The 16,694-nt window shown below is 43.5% G+C and overlaps 2 protein-coding genes across 9 annotated transcripts in view; one reads left to right on the top strand and one right to left on the bottom strand.

Annotated features, from left to right (window-relative positions):
* Nucleotides 1-10,955, bottom strand: part of LOC138759410 (UPF0450 protein C17orf58 homolog) — a 54,708-nt gene extending 43,753 nt beyond the window's left edge. For 2 of the 7 annotated variants that reach the window (XR_011354821.1, XR_011354820.1), the window contains exons 1-2: nucleotides 10,480-10,918; nucleotides 954-1,031 (exon numbers count right to left, since the gene is read on the bottom strand). The gene's annotated coding sequence lies outside the window, so the exon portion shown is untranslated. Of the gene's footprint in view, nucleotides 1-263; nucleotides 330-953; nucleotides 1,032-10,479 lie in introns of all 7 variants that reach the window. The other 5 variants (XR_011354819.1, XR_011354818.1, XR_011354817.1 and 2 more) reach the window with 5 other exon arrangements.
* The window catches only part of smurf2 (SMAD specific E3 ubiquitin protein ligase 2), a 267,194-nt gene continuing 261,326 nt past the window's right edge, over nucleotides 10,827-16,694 (top strand). Inside the window, exon 1 of one of the 2 annotated variants that reach the window (XM_069929733.1) lies at nucleotides 10,827-10,963. In XM_069929733.1, coding sequence (XP_069785834.1) covers nucleotides 10,912-10,963 — 52 coding nt within the window. In that variant the 5' untranslated portion in view covers nucleotides 10,827-10,911. The remainder of the gene's footprint in view (nucleotides 10,964-16,694) is intronic. The other variant, XM_069929734.1, reaches the window with a different exon arrangement.

Raw genomic sequence — 16,694 nt, 5'->3', positions numbered from 1 at the left:
AACTTATTTCCTTTCCAGCAAGTAGACTGTGCAAGTACTGATATGTTACCAGTAGGAGGTGCTAATAGACTATTTGATCCATGCTGAGTAAAGCTCTTGAAGATTATAACTTTTCAACAAGGAAATGAATAAAGTTAAAGCAGTTCTTTTTAACTTGTTGAACCCTTTTGAGTGGCTGATCATGAGAAACTTATGTAGTGCCATAGTGATCTGCAGGACAAACCGATAAAAGTGCGGAGGAATTTTCAGGTATTGAAAGGTACCTTTTAATGTAGTCGGAGGGAGAGGTCATCGATGCAGAGGGGACTAACAATGAAGTAATTCAGAATCTGAAACAGAAAATAATGGAGGAGCAATGAATGTTGAAGAAGACAAAAATCAGCAAGGGGCTGGTGATTATGATGTTTAACTGTTTATGAAAATCTGCAGAAACAATCATCTATCTTTACTTCAGGGTTGCTGCTGTGTAACTCACCAGAGCCCTCAGGCTGAATGCCACAGCATCTTTCTATAAGTAAAAAGATTTTGGGGTTGAATGGCCGTTTCTTGCTCCTAATGACGTGTCATCTTTCTAGAAGAGTTCAGTGTAGACAGCATTTCCATTAACTATTTCTAATTAGTCTCACTTGTTACAACTATAGATTAACATTGATCAGAATTTTCACTTCAAAACAATTTGCAGGGTTTGTCATTTGCAAGGATGATTAAGACAGGAATTGTTACTGGTAAGTATCAAACACAGGGAAAGTTGTTAGGCTATTCCTGAATTTTCTTCCATGGCAGTGACAATGAGGTCACTTATTCTTGAGAGCAAATGCCCACGTGTAAGTAATGATAAAAACTTGCATTCAGATCATCTCATAACATGTCTGAGAAAAGACATTTTTGGTAAACTAGTCTTGTTACTTTAAACAGAATTTTTGTGCTTTTAAAACACTTTGCCGATGACTCACTTTATTGTCATTGCCTTGAACTTCTTCCTTGCTTTTGTACTGTATGTTTCTATAAATAACGAAGAGGAATCCCATATCCTGAATACAAATTAAAAAATAGAAATAAACATTTCATAAAAAGACATTACCTCATTAATCTATCCTATTATTTACATCTTAACCAAAAATGTTCTGCTTTACATTATCAACTGTGAGAAGGAAATGAAATCTGTCTCACCTGTTTGATTATTCTTTGTAATGCTTTTCTAGAAAAAATGTGCTTGTTCTTTTATTTTTATTTTATAATTTAAAGGCTGCATGTACTCATACATAGTTTAAAATGTTAACAAAACTAATTCTATCAATCATACATCATTTTGTGAGTATTTTTGTCAGTTAAGTATTCTACCCAGCCCCCAAAGGCAAGAAGAGAATTGTTCTAATATGGTGATTGTATTGCCATTCTCTCATGGCCATAGATCTCAACATATGGAAATTATTTATTTGTAGTGTATACTTTCATATCAATTACTATGAATGAAACATAGCAATGTACAATCCTTCAGATTTTCCAGAAGACAAAAACATTTAAAGTTTCTGTCAAATCTTATAAAACATGATTTTGTGCCCATATTTATTTATTAAATCTAACTGTGGAACAATATAATTAAATGGTATAATGGTATGAATCTTTGTTTCAAAGACTGAAGGTCATGAATCCAAACCATGTTCCAAAGCTTGAAGCCAATATTTAGACTAACACATCAGACATGGGAGATGCATACTAGAGATGGTGTCTCTCAGGTGAGATGTTGAACTGTGACCTCCACAGATGAGAATAAATGACCCCTGGTAATAATTCCAAAGCAATGATGGAAGAAAGGCGCTTTCTCCTGGAGTCAAATCAAGCTATTTTTAAATCAGTATTACCCAAGTTATCTAAACTTCCTCGTTAACAAGAACCTGTAAGCACCATTGAACAGGAAAAGACCTTCTTCCCCATCTATTCTGTTCACATATTTGTGCATGTTTATACAATTTTACATTACACTGATATCATGTGATCTCCACAGAGAGACAAAACTAAACCGAAACCTAAGCTAGTTTGCTTGAGGATGTAAAAAATCAAGAACGTTTTCTCTCAACTCCTTAGGGAATCAAAACCAGTACAGTAGATTAGTCTGGACTTATATTCTCTGAAGTATATATTTTTTCTGCTAGTTATTTCTGATCTTGCCAGAAACAGATTCAAATTTGTTTCGAAAGTCAGTGATTTGTTCCCAGAAAAAAAAACTTATTTCTTCATACCAAACCTAATTTTGGTACAGATCCTGTTTAAATGGAATAAGCTTTCTGCTCAAGCACAATCTATTTACTTCACCCATTATTTTATAAATCCTGAGCACATTACTCCACATCTATGCTTTTCTGAAACACAAACTCCCATATTTTTTATCCAATAACTAAGCTGTTTCAAATCATGAATTAATTAGTGGCTTTCTTCTGGGTTCTTTTCTAAGACCCATATTATCCATGTGCAAAAAGATTAAAAGCAAGGAGGCACAAAATTCTAACAAGCCCTAACCAAGATTTTGAACTAAATTGTATATTTTAACTTGCACTAAAATATCATTTATACCCTCCATTGCCCATAATTACCATCTTTCTCCACTTTCTTTAATGCTTTTCCCTGAAATGTATGAGTAGTTTCACTGTTTACTCTGTCCTCTTGCAATGTCTTTTAAGAAGATGAGAGGTGACTTAATGGAGGCCTACAAGATTATGAGAGGCATAGATATGGTGGACAGCAGGACCTTTTACCTAGGTGACATTAGAAAATATCAAAGGACATCTGCTAAGGTAAGGAGTGGAAAGTTTAGAGGGATTATAGTGGATGTCTGGAATGCACTGTCAAGTGTGGTGGAAGCTGTTATAATAGGGACATTTATAAGGCTCAGACAGGCACACGGATGCAACAAAAATAGAGGGTTACAGGTGTGAGGTAGAAAAGGTTTATATAGGTCAACACAGCATTGTTTATTGTGTTGTAATGTTCTAATATGTTTTTCCAGGTTAAGCATAATTTGCCTGTCATTAATCAAGTTCCCTCATGTATTAAGATGCATTTGAAATTGTTGAAAATCATCTATAGTTCTGGCACTCAGACAGACCTTAACATCTGAAAATCTGCATTCTATACTTCCAACACCCAGATCTGGATCATGAACAAAAAGAGTAGGGAACAAAAATTACTTTGCAGATTGGCTGTGTTTACATACTGATCAAGTTTGCCTAAACTTCAAGAAGGAATTAATTGGTTGTAGAGTAAATACAGTAATAGAAATGAAGTTCTTTCTTTACCAAACCACAATGAAGATGTAGCTTTTAAATATCAATAGAGCTACATTCACAGTATTTGGTGATATTTTATTTAAAAATATCAATTCTAGATAGAAGTTTTACCAGACCTTAAATTTTACATGATAGCCTGGAATATTTCATTTTGGTGCTGTTTATGATGCAGAGGAAATAAAGCTATACCTGATTCTATCTTTACCTATGATCTGTACACCCATGCACAATATTCCATATATGTTTCTAGACAATGAACAATGTTAAGGATGAATTTTCCTAAAATCAGCTCAAAGACCAAGCACACTCACGTAGCTGAAATGTTAGCTGGCTACAAATTGGGGAATTAATTCATATTCTTCCGAGGGTTTATAACTTTTTGCCCAATATGCATTAAAAACATGAATATGATGAGGTTTTAAATATTAAGACAATGAATTAGCATGCAACAACGTGCCTACAAATATTAATACTTTCTGATTTAATAATCAATTATACTCGAAAAGCCTTTATTTAACATTAGCTGTCCAGGAAAATGTGAGAGCTGGTATAGACTTTTATGGCCTCTCGTATAATGTAAGGAAAGGTGAAATGCGACTGCATGATGTTCATTTCCATTAGCAGCTTCTCAGATAATAAAACAGCCTATGTCGACACGCAGCAAGAACTAGATAAAATTTAGAGATGAGCTGCTAAGTGGCAAGTGACATTTGTGCTATAGAAGTGCCTTGCAGAGGCCAGCTTCAACAATAGAGAAGGAAACTGGTTACTCTTGACATCCAACAACATAATCATCACTCAGATCCCATCCTGGGTGAGATTCTTAATCAAGAACTCAGTTGAGTGGGTGAAAGGCTAGATATCCTCTGGAGAGTGACTCATCTCCTGACACCCAAAACTTTTCCACCATCTATAGCTGAGGTAGTCGACGGAATACCCTCCAGGGGCTACTTCAACAATGCTCAAACTGCTTGATGGCAAAGCACCCCACGTGCCACTACCCAACAAAACGTATTCATTTTCTTCACCATCAGTGCACAGTACAAATTGTACTGCAGCTTCCAAATCTAACATAAACCATATGGTTAGCACAACTATTATAGCAAACCGGCTTCGAATCCACCACTGTTTGTGAGGAGGTTGTATGTTCTCCCCATGACTATGTGGGTATCCTCTGGGCACTCCAGTTTCCTCCCACATTTCAAAGATGTATGCCCACTTGGGTGGGCATTGTGGGCTCATGGGCTGGAGGGGTCTGTTACCATGCTGTATCTCTAAATTAAAATTAATAAGGGCTTTGTGCCACCACTTCCAGGTTCCCCTCCAATAGAATCAAAATTTATTGTCATGAATATGTGTCCTAAAATTCATTGTTTTGCTGCAACATCGCAGGTGCAAAATTTGCTGTGAATGACATTAAAAAATAAATTAGTCCAAAAGAAGAGAAAGTGGGCCGCGTCTGTGGTTCCATGTCCATTCAGAAATCTGATGGCAGAAGGGAAGAAGCTGTTTTTTTACTACTGTATGCTCATCTTCAGGCCCCTATACCTCCTTCCTAATGCCAGCAATGAAAAAAAGTCTTGGCCTTGATGACTGAGACTGTTTTCTTGAGACACTGTCTCTGGTGGATGTCATTAATGGAGTGAAGACTAATGACCATGATGGCACTGGCCGAGTTCATAATTCTCTCTAGTCTTTTTCTGTTCTGTGCATTGGCATCTCCATGCGAGAAAGTGATGCAACCAGTCACAATGCTCTCCATTGTACACCTGCATAAATTTGCAAGAGTATTTGGTGATATACCAAATCTCTTCCAACTCCTCACAAAGTCTTCATGAAGAACTCCAGGATAGATTTTCATTGATTTTTACGACCAGGGGTTTGCAGTTCTTTACCCTTTCCGCTGCTGACCCCTCGATGAGGATTGCTTTGTGTCCTCATGGTTTTCGCTTCTTGAAGTCCATAATTAATTCCTTAGTTTTGCTAATATTGAGTGCAAAGTGGTTATTGTGACACCATTCACCTAGCTGATCTATCTCACTCCTGTACTCTTCCTTAGTGCTGTCTGTAATTCTGCTGAGGACCATGGTATCATCGGCAAATTTGTAGATGTCATCTGAATTATGCTTAACCTCACAGCCTATAGAGATAGTGGAGCAGTGGGCTCCTTAAGGTGTGCCTGTGTTGATTGTCAGCATAACATTCTGATTTTGAAATATTTATTTCTTCATTGCAGCTGCATCTAAATCTTGGTGCTCTCAGAGTATTATTGGAGTACTTTCGTTCTTAGAATTGCTCTGGTTATAGAAGGTAGTTCAGGAGTAATTGGGGATGGGCAATAAGTGCTCTCCACATGAATTCACCCCTAAAAGGAATACATTAAAAAGACAATATCTAAAACCAGCCTAATATATTTCATGTTATGATTCTAACATCTTTATTAGTTTTTCTCAATTATCAGTATTAATTGACTATAAAGTAAGTTTACTTTGTATCTCTCACACAAACAGATTTGTAGCAATATACCTGCTATCCAATTTCTCATTGATAATGATTTAGTAAAATACCAAGTTACTTCTTTTGAGTATTCAGCATAAATGTTTCTTGTGGCAGATAGCTAGATTGCATATAGATTTAAGTGATTGGCAACGAACAAGAGGTGGCATGAAGACATTTTATATCCTGGGAATTACTGTGAAACTGCTTAAAAGGGTGGTGAAAGCAGATATAGAAATAATATTAAAAATTATAGATAAATACCAAAAGGATAAAATATATATGATTATGGGAAAAGAACAAGGATTGGGATGATTTTTAGGTATGATAGGCAAAAGATTTCTCCTCTACCCTCCCACCTGTATCCACCTTTTACCTGTCAGCCTGTGTTCCTCTCTCTTCCCCTTCACCCCCCACCTTTTCATTCAGGCATCTGCCTGATTTTCGACACTCCTGAAGGGCTCAGGCCCAAAATGTTGACTGCCTTTTAATTCCTATGGATGTGGAGTCAGAAGGTTACGAGTTCAACTTCTATCCAAGACTCATAGTCAAAGATTCAGGTTCCTGTTCTATTTATCTTTGAGATGATCATCCACTGCCGCATTTGCTCACTTCATTCCCTGGCATTCTTCTAAAGAGAAAACTGATCGATTCCTCATTTAGCTCACCAATCAGTATTTAATACAAAACGATTACCATCATATTGCTGTTAATGTGTGCTCACTGTGTGCAAAGTGGCAGATTCATTCATTCCTTTTTCTTTTAGACATACAGCATGGTAACTGGCCCTTCCAGCCCATGAGCCCGTGCTGCTCAAATACCCCAATTACCCAGGGTGATAGGAAACCCACATAGACATGGGGAAACATAGAAACTCCTTACAGACAGCACTGGATTTGAATCCGGGTCTCTGGCACTGTAGTGTGATGATTACACTGGATGTAATGTGGATTACATCTGGAAAGGGATGCTAAAGAAATCATAGAACTTCTATAATAATTAGTTTATTTTGCTTCTGATGCATATGTAAAGTGTTAATTGGTGTATCTAGAGAAGACAGTCACAAGTTGCACTAATAATGACCTCCTCAAGGAATTCAGCAGGCCAGGCAGCATCCACACGTAGAAAGGGTCAGTGAAACAGACATAAGCTGTCTTGATTTCCAGATGGTTCGTGGATCATTGTGCACAGATTTAATATTTTGGAAAAAACTTATAGGGGGATGTGAAGAAAATCCTGAATCAGAAAGTGATATGAAATTAACTCTTGTATGGTGATGTATTTGAAAGGAATGGAATAAGCACTTTGAAGAATAATTTGCATGGAAGTTGGGAAAAAAACTGAGGAATTACTCTACCAAGAACTGGTCATTGTCAATATTCGGGCACCTGCCTACATTTTGCTCATACCTTGATGAAGGGCTCAAGCCCGAAATATTGGTTATGTATCTTTATCTTTGCTATTTATGGTTAGTGCTAGGTTAATACAGTAATGTTCAAAAGCCAACTAGCTAATCAATAACAATTCTTCTTGAGCCTAGAGGTGCTGGCATTCAGGTTTCTGTACATTCTGCGTGAAGGGAGAGGAGACAGTGACCAAGGTCCTTAGTGATATTGATCCCTCCATGTTGATGCAATCACAAAGAAAGGTCACCAGCAGCTAAACTTTGTGAGAAGTTTGAGGAGATTTGGTATGTCACTGAAGACTCTTGCAAACTTCTACAGATGTACTGCAGAGAGCATTCTGGCTAGTTGCATTACTGCCTAGTATAGAGGTGCAACAAACAGGAAAGAAATAAAACTCCAGAGGGTTGTTAACTCGACCTGCGACATCACAGGCACCAGACTTCAGTTCATTGAGGACATCTACAAGAGGCAGTGTCTTAAGAAAGTAGCCTCTATCCTCAAGGACTCCTTCACTTTGCCACCATCGGGAAAAAGGTACAGGTGCCTGAAGATGAGCACTCAGCCACACAAGGACAGCTTCTTCCTCTCTGCTGTCAGATCATTACTCAACTAGCTGATCTATAGTGCAATAAATAGAGCAAGAAAAAGTCAAAGTGAGGTAGTGTTTGTGGTTCATTGTTCATCCAGAAATCTGATGGCAGAGGGGAAGAAGCCGCCTTGTGCCACAGAGTGCTGATCTTCAGGCTCCTTTACCTTTTTCGCCTTTGATAGCAGAGTGAAGAGGGCATGACCTGGTTGGTGGGGTCCTTAGGGATAAAGGCTTTTTTCTTAAGGGGCAGCATTTCAGGAAGGCCGCAAAAGTGTTTGGTTCCTATGCTTTGTTGTCAGTGAGTCGGGCAGGAGGAGTCGGACTGGGAGGAAAGAAAGAGCCAAGCTGGGAGGGAGGAAAGAGCAGGCCAGGCCAGGAGAGAGGGAAGAGCTAGGCCTGGTTGGGAGGGAGGGAAGAGCAGAGGAGTAGGGAGGGAGAGAGAGAGAGAGCACCAAGGATGGCCTGTGAGAGAGAGAGGGGAAGGGAGAGAGGGGAAGGAAGGGAGGGAGGGAGGGAGAGAGGGAGAGAGGGAGGGAAGACCAGGGGGAGGGAGAGAGGGAGGGAGGGAGGGAGAGAGGGAGGGAAGACCTGGGGGAGGGAGAGAGGGAGGGAAGACCCGGGGGAGGGAGAGAGGGAGGGAAGACCCGGGGGAGGGAGAGAGGGAGGGAAGACCCGGGGAAGGGAGGGCCGTGCAGGGGAGGGCCGGAGAGGGGAGGGAAGAGGGAGGGCCGGAGAGGGGAGGGAAGAGGGAGGGCCGGAGAGGGGAGGGAAGAGGGAGGGCCGGAGAGGGGAGGGAAGAGGGAGGGCCGGAGAGGGGAGGGAAGAGGGAGGGCCGGAGAGGGGAGGGAAGAGGGAGGGCCGGAGAGGGGAGGGAAGAGGGAGGGCCGGAGAGGGGAGGGAAGAGGGAGGGCCGGAGAGGGGAGGGAAGAGGGAGGGCCGGAGAGGGGAGGGAAGAGGGAGGGCCGGAGAGGGGAGGGAAGAGGGAGGGCCGGAGAGGGGAGGGAAGAGGGAGGGCCGGAGAGGGGAGGGAAGAGGGAGGGCCGGAGAGGGGAGGGAAGAGGGAGGGCCGGAGAGGGGAGGGGAGGGAGAGCCGGAGAGGGGAGGGGAGGGGAGGGCCGGAGAGGGGAGGGGAGGGGAGGAGAGGGGAGGGCCGGGGAGGGGAGGGAAGAACCAGGAGGGAATTAAGGAGGGAGGGAAGGGATGGAGATGGGTGGGAGGGAAGGGATGGAGATGGGTGGGAGGGAAGGGATGGAGATGGGTGGGAGGGAAGGGATGGAGATGGGTGGGTGGGAGGGAAGGAAGGGATGGAGATGGGTGGGTGGGAGGGAAGGAAGGGATGGAGGTGGGTGGGTGGGAGGGAAGGAAGGGATGGAGATGGGTGGGTGGGTGGGAGGGAAGGAAGGGATGGAGATGGGTGGGTGGGTGGGAGGGAAGGAAGGGATGGAGATGGGTGGGTGGGTGGGAGGGAAGGAAGGGATGGAGATGGGTGGGTGGGTGGGAGGGAAGGAAGGGATGGAGATGGGTGGGTGGGTGGGAGGGAAGGAAGGGATGGAGATGGGTGGGTGGGTGGGAGGGAAGGAAGGGATGGAGATGGGTGGGTGGGTGGGAGGGAAGGAAGGGATGGAGATGGGTGGGTGGGTGGGAGGGAAGGAAGGGATGGAGATGGGTGGGTGGGTGGGAGGGAAGGAAGGGATGGAGATGGGTGGGTGGGTGGGAGGGAAGGAAGGGATGGAGATGGGTGGGTGGGTGGGAGGGAAGGAAGGGATGGAGATGGGTGGGTGGGTGGGAGGGAAGGAAGGGATGGAGATGGGTGGGTGGGTGGGAGGGAAGGAAGGGATGGAGATGGGTGGGTGGGAGGGAAGGAAGGGATGGAGATGGGTGGGTGGGAGGGAAGGAAGGGATGGAGATGGGTGGGTGGGAGGGAAGGAAGGGATGGAGATGGGTGGGTGGGAGGGAAGGAAGGGATGGAGATGGGTGGGTGGGAGGGAAGGAAGGGATGGAGATGGGTGGGTGGGAGGGAAGGAAGGGATGGAGATGGGTGGGTGGGAGGGAAGGAAGGGATGGAGATGGGTGGGTGGGAGGGAAGGAAGGGATGGAGATGGGTGGGTGGGAGGGAAGGAAGGGATGGAGATGGGTGGGTGGGAGGGAAGGAAGGGATGGAGATGGGTGGGTGGGAGGGAAGGAAGGGATGGAGATGGGAGGGAAGAGCCAGGCCCAGGAGGGAAGGACTGGAGAGGGGGGGAGGGAAGGGCCGGAGAGGGGGGGAGGGAAGGGCCGGAGAGGGGGGGAGGGAAGGGCCGGAGAGGGGGGGAGGGAAGGGCCGGAGAGGGGGGGAGGGAAGGGCCGTTGAGGGGGGGAGGGAAGGGCCGGAGAGGGGGGGAGGGAAGGGCCAGGGGGGGGGAGGGAAAGGCCAGAGAGGGGAGGGAAGAACCAGGCCCAGGAGGGAAGTAAGGAGGGAGAGGGGAGGGAAGAGTCAGGGCCAGGAAGGAAGGTCTGGAGAGGGGGAGGAAGAGGGGAGGGAAGAGCCAGGGAAGGTGAAAGGGCCAGAGAGGGAGGGAAGAGCCGGCTGATGTCAGCACGGGGCTCCCACCAACACCGGGGCTCCCACTGAAGAAGAGAGTACGGATCATCCCCAACTTTTCCCTCCGCCCCGGCGGCAAATGATTACTCCCCTACTTCTCCGTGCACGGACGAACATACTCACGGCAACAACCTGCAGGAAGGAGTGATAATCACGTTGAACCCGGAGGCGCGATCGGAAGATGCGGAGACGAGCCCGCTGCCACTGATCTCCAGACGGGGTGTCTGTGTGTGTGTGCGCGCGCCAACGGCCAGGGCAGGTCAGGCTCGCCGCTGCCCAAGTGAAAATGATTTTTTTTTTTAGCGATTTCGAACTGAAGAGTTGTTTTCTTTTAATTTCCTGAGGGGAACGGTGTCTGTTTTTTATTTTTTTATTTTTGTCGGTCTAGTTCCCCCCTCTGGCCGTCGGACGGCGAGCGAGTGCTATGCACATCCGGGCCATCGGGCTCGAGGAGGCCATCATTGTTCGCTCGCTCGGGGGGAAGGGGGGAGACGCGGCCGCCCGCGCTCGGCCACCGGCACCGGCCGTCAAACTTCGCCCGGAGCGTTGGGCAACATGTCGAACCAAGGGGCCAGGAGGAACGGGCCGGTCAAATTACGCCTCACAGGTAAGGAAGCGGCGTGAATGCGCGCCCCCACCTCCCCTCAGTGCTTTACCATAAGGCTGCTTTAAATGGATCCTTCCCTTTCCCCCTTTTCTTTTATTATTTGTGAATGGAGCTTGTTGGTGGGAGTGTTTTATTGGGGGGGGGGGGGGGATCAGGTTCTTTTATTTTTTGTTTTGTTTTGCGCTTTCCCTCCCATTTTTAATGAATGTGTTTGAACTTGACTGAAAATTTGTTGGTGGTTTCCTCGTTCTCTGGTTTTGGAATTGGAGATCATTTTGATTGATCTTGTGAGGGCTGGTGTCTTCAGACAATTTTACAATCGCCTGTTTCCTGGAGATTCAGTGCCTCGGAACCCGTTCCCGAGGTCGGGTCGGACTGGAGAGAGTGTTCAATCTTTTCTCCTCGTGAGTGGAATTGGAAATAAATGTGCCACTGGGGTTTTTTAAAAAAAAATCCAACTACCGGGTAGTTATATTGGTCTTCTGAGCCTTCGACAGGCATTCAGCAACAACTTGGCAAAAAATCAAAGTTTGTTTGTGTTGCTATGCTTGTATTCTTTGTTCTATATCTATTTGTAATTTGTGATTAAAATTTGCATTACTTCAGTCTGGAAGTTAGTTTTTGGGACAATTTATGCCAAAGTAGCCACGTCCCAATTTTGTCGTGGTTTGAAATATGTTTCAAATGAGGAAGTGGTGTTCCAATTTAAAACAAAATACGGAGTAAAAATGTATCTTTATGCTTCTGAGCCCTTCATTACTACTGCTTGTGTGTCAGCTTGGCTGAGTCGTGCTGTCTTTTCAGAGAGTTGTGAAATGTTAGAAATGTCCAGCATTTCCTAGTATGCGTGAAAGAAGCGATTTCTTTTGGATGAGATTTTAAAACAAGACTTCATGTGGCGGCTTGAGTTGTGGAAAAGCTTCCACAATGCCCGTTCCCGAGGACCAAGGCTCTTGGCCACCTACTTCATCAACCGAAGCGACCAAGAAAACCTATTGTTTAGTCTTTCACTTTCAATTTATGTAATGCGAATGCACCATCTGGTTTTACTACACTTCAAGGTGTCTTTCATGCCCTTAAAATATTTCAAAGTGTCTCACGGTCAGCAAAGTACTTTTGCAATGCAGTCAGAGATGTAACGTCGGGGGAAGTACAGCAGGCAGTACAACACAGGTGCATAAATTACCAAATAATTCTGGTTTTGGTATGTCAGTTGTGATCATGAATTAGGGGAACTTTCCTGCTTGAGTTCAATTAATGCCACAAAGGTTTCTATATCCATTTGAGAAGACACATAGAACATCTGTTTGATCCATCTGAAGAATGATAATCTTGACAATGTTGCACTCTATCAGTACTTTACTGAAGTGCCAGACAAGATTGAATTTAAATGTCGAGAATCGGTCATAAACCCATGACTTTCATTTTTAGGTAAAGAATGCTGCCGTTAGTGGATAACCATGTGAGATACTTCAGTAGAGTGCTTTAGGGTGTCTTGCACTGTCTTTCGGACTTGGTAGTCTCATTGGAAGAAATGAGAATATTTTGAAATGCATACATATGTTACAGTTTCAATGGCTGGTCTTTAACTAACTGATCTCAACCAGACTATTTAAATGTAAATTGTAATTAACCTTGGGGTTAGAAGGAGGGGGAATCTTCTGGACTGCTTGCTGCTTGTCAGTTTGGAAAATTTGTACGTGCATGTTGGATGATACTGGTAAGTGAATACCCTGTTGTTGACCTTTGGGTAATTGCCCAGAAATTTACTTGGGCTGTTTCTGATGCATCTCTGTCTTTTCTAGACTACTGTCTCCATCTCGGGAGACAAATTATCCATGAACATCTATTACAAACCCACTTACTCCTACAGTTACTGGGACTTTGCAATTTTGCACCCAGTCTTGGGCAAGGTTTTATATCTTTAGCCCAATTCCTCCACTTCAGCAACATTTGTTTTTGGGATGCCTTCTAATCCAGAACATCCAAAATGTCATATTTTATTTTCAAGAAACATTGTTTCTCCTTCCCCCCCCCAGTCATTTGAAAATGCCCTTGCTTCGCCTCCATTTTATGCACTTCTTATCTCATTCCCCTCCACCCTCCCCAAGGATAGAGTTTCCTTGATGCTCACTTTTCACACCACTACATCTAACACATCATTCTCTGACACTTCTGCCAACTTCAGTGAGATTCCACCACCAGCCACATCTTCCTCTCTTTATCTGTTTTTCACAGGGATTATACTCTGAGACTCCCTGTTCTGCTCTCTAAGACACTTTCCTCTGTTACTGCAGAAGCCTATTCCTACATTTCTTGCTTCACCTCCATCCAGAACCATATACAGCTCTTCCAGTTGCAGCAGAGATTTTGATGAACATTGCTTAACCTAATTTACTGAAGTCAATGGTCTTTGCATTGTCTCCTGTCCATCAGTGAGACCAAACACAGATGAGTGACCATTTCCCTAGGCATGTATTGAATCTGCAACTTGCAGTTGCCAGCTATTTTAATTACATGCAGCAATGTCTGTCTTCGGCCTCTTCCATTGTCAGGGTGAGGTTAAACTTAAACTTGAAGATCAATATGTATCCACCTGGATATCCTTAAACCCAATGGCATGAACAGTGAATTTTGGGTAATCACCACCCCTATCTAGTTCCATCGTTTCCATCTCTACCTGCTCCCATTCCCACTTTTCTGAAGTCAAGTTTATTGTCACCTGATTGTACAAGTAAAACCTGATGAAACAGCGTTCTACCATCCTTGGTGCAAAATGTGCAGACGTGCAACCAAACATAACTCACATACAATGCATATGCAGAACAAGGATTTCATCTATATAAATATTGTTTTATGAACATGAGAGTCTCGAATGGTTAGTGTGAGCAGTTCCTTTGGTTGTTCAGCATTCTTACTGCACGTGGAAAGAATCTGTCCCTCACCCTGGTGGTGCTGGCTTTAATACTCCTGTATTTCTTCCCCAAAGGGAGCAACTGAAAGATGCAGGGTGAAAATGGTTCTCAATGATTTTGTGCACCCTCTTCATCAACAATTCCGGTAGATCATGTCGATGGTGAGGGAAGAGGGACTCCAGGGATTCCCTCTGCCACTCTTAAATGGTCCTGTGGATTGACCTAAACCTTCTCTCCTCACCTCCCTCAGTGTTGTTCTCCTCGACCAACATCTCCACCTCTTGCACCTTCTAAACCAGAACCTGATCACCACTTGGTCCCTCCACACCCAACCTCCTTTTTTCCCATTTATATTTCTGCTTCCCATTTTATTCTTGTTAATTGCCCTGACCCAAAATGCTGACTTGCCATATCTCTCAAATGATGCTGACTTACTCTGTTCCTCTTGTTCATTGTAGCCTGAAAGGTTTGTTTATCGAATTAATACAATTGAACAGTGCTTTGTGCTGGCAGAAAGTATTTCAGTAAAAGATAAATCTTCAGTGAGAAGAGAGTTTTAAAAATATCAAATTTAAAAAGGGAGTTTTGATGTGTGATTGGTGCTCAATTAGGACAGTATTTTAACTGGAGATGTGAGAGATTGCAACTACTGGAATCTGAAGCAACAAATGATCTGCTGGAGGAATTCAGCAGGTCGAGCAGCATCAGGGGGAGAAAAAGAATTGTCCATGTTTATTAATTGCAATTGTCATTTTTAGACTTTTGTATAAATTTGTACAACTTGCTTTTAAGATTTTAAAAAGATAAGAGAATATGGACATCAAAACATTTTTAATTTGTTAAGAATTTGATGGAGACTACAAAAAAGTGCAGTAACAAATTGTTTTCTTGATCATAAAAATCACAATGAAATTCAGAACAAAAATATTTCAAAGTTTGTTTGCACCCCTGCCTGCTCCTTGAAACAGTGGGAAATGTAGACAGAGTTGATGGAGGTTCATTTGTGTGATGGTCTGAGCTGCATTCACAACTCTCTGCAATTGCATTTGTTCTTGGACAGAGCAATTCCATTTCCAACATGTGATTCATGTAGGCAGGATACTTTCTGTTGTTCATCTAAAAAAAATTGGTAAGAGACACTGGGGACATTGCTGAATATTCTCAGGCTACTGAGGAAGTAGAAGTGTTGGTATATTTTCATGGCAATAACATCAATGTAATTAATTGGAGCAGGAAAGGTACTGTATCAGAATCAGGATTTATTGTCATGAACAGACATGAAATTCAGTGTTTTGTGGCAGCATTATAGTGCAAACATACATATTATACCATCTTACGGCATTACTATATATAAAAAAATACTAACAATAATTGTACACGAAAAGTAAGGCAGTGCCTTTGATTATTTAAGGATCTGATGGCAGTGAGAAGTGGTTGTCCTTGTGCCACTAAATGCCACTGTACCTTTTTCCTATGGTAGCAGTGTGAAAAGGGCATGGCCTGGGTAGTGGGGGTCTTTGAGCATAGAGGCTGTTTTTTTAAGACATAGCCTTGTGTAGATGTCCTCGATGGAGTGAAGTCTGGTGCCTGTCGTGTTGCAGGCTGAGTTAACAACCCTCTGGAGTTTATTCTTGTCCTGAGAGTTGGTGCCTCCATACCAGACACTGATGGAACCGGCCAGATTGCTCTCCATGGTGCATCTGTAGATGTTTACGAGAGTCTTCGGTGACATACCAAACCTCAGACACCTCACAAAATATAGCTGCTGGAAAGCCTTCTTTGTGATTGCGTCAACGTGGTGGCTCCAGGACAGATCCTCAGAGATGTTGACACCCAGGAATTGGAAGTTCTTGGCTCTCTCCATTACTGAGCCCTCAATGAGGACTGGGCCATGTTCCCCTGACTTCCTCCTAGTCCACAATCATCTTCTTGATTTTGCTGATGTAAGTTTGTCATCATTACATCATTGAACGAGCTGATCTCTCTCCCTTCTGTACGCTTCCTTTTTGCAGTTTGTGATTCTGCCGACAACTGAGGTGTCGTTGGCAAACTTGTGGATAGCATTGGAATTGTGCCTGGCCACACAGTTGTGGGAGTATAATGAGTAGAGCAGTGGGCTAAGCACACATACTTGGGGTGCACTTGTGTTGATAATCAGTGAGGAGGAGACATTGTTTCCAATTCGTACTGACTGGTCTTCTGATGAGAAAGTCAAGGATCCAGTTGCAGAGGTGGGGTACAGAGGCCTAGAGTTTGTAGCTTCTTGACCAGCACTGAGGGAATAATGATATTGAAAGCCAAGCTGTAGTCTATGAAGAGCAGCCCCGACAGTGATGTATATGTAGAGCTTCAAAAGGCCGCGGAATCTCTTGAAGAAGAACCCCTCCCTTTAGCACCTTTTTTTTTGTTACTCCTTTCCAGGCACCATTCACTCCCTGCTACTACTTTTCCCAGATTTTTTCCCCTTTTTATTGAGCTTTCAACCTTTTACTTTTAAACAATAAATACAAGGTGGTTTGACAAAAAAAACCCATCTTTCACTACTTGGTTCCATTATAAATATTTTTACTATCTTCTCCCTTGGCAACCTCAATCTTTTTTGACAAACTATGCAGAAAATCTTCCACCTCATTCTTGGTCTTGAAGAATCGCCACTTCCCTTCTGCTACTTCAGTCCTCCCAGTTGCGGGATATATCATTGAATATTTTGAGTCTTTAGCACATAGTTGTCTTTTCACATCTTCTAATTCTTTTCTTTGTTCAATTAAGGTCAGGCTAAAGACTTGAAAAAATAGTACTTTTTCATGATCAACCTT

This window comes from Narcine bancroftii, chromosome 3 (assembly GCF_036971445.1).
Source record: "Narcine bancroftii isolate sNarBan1 chromosome 3, sNarBan1.hap1, whole genome shotgun sequence".
In the NCBI taxonomy this organism is placed as follows: Eukaryota; Metazoa; Chordata; class Chondrichthyes; order Torpediniformes; family Narcinidae; genus Narcine; species Narcine bancroftii.
Note: the sequence above shows the minus strand (reverse complement) of the source record. Positions and strands in the feature narration are given on the sequence as shown.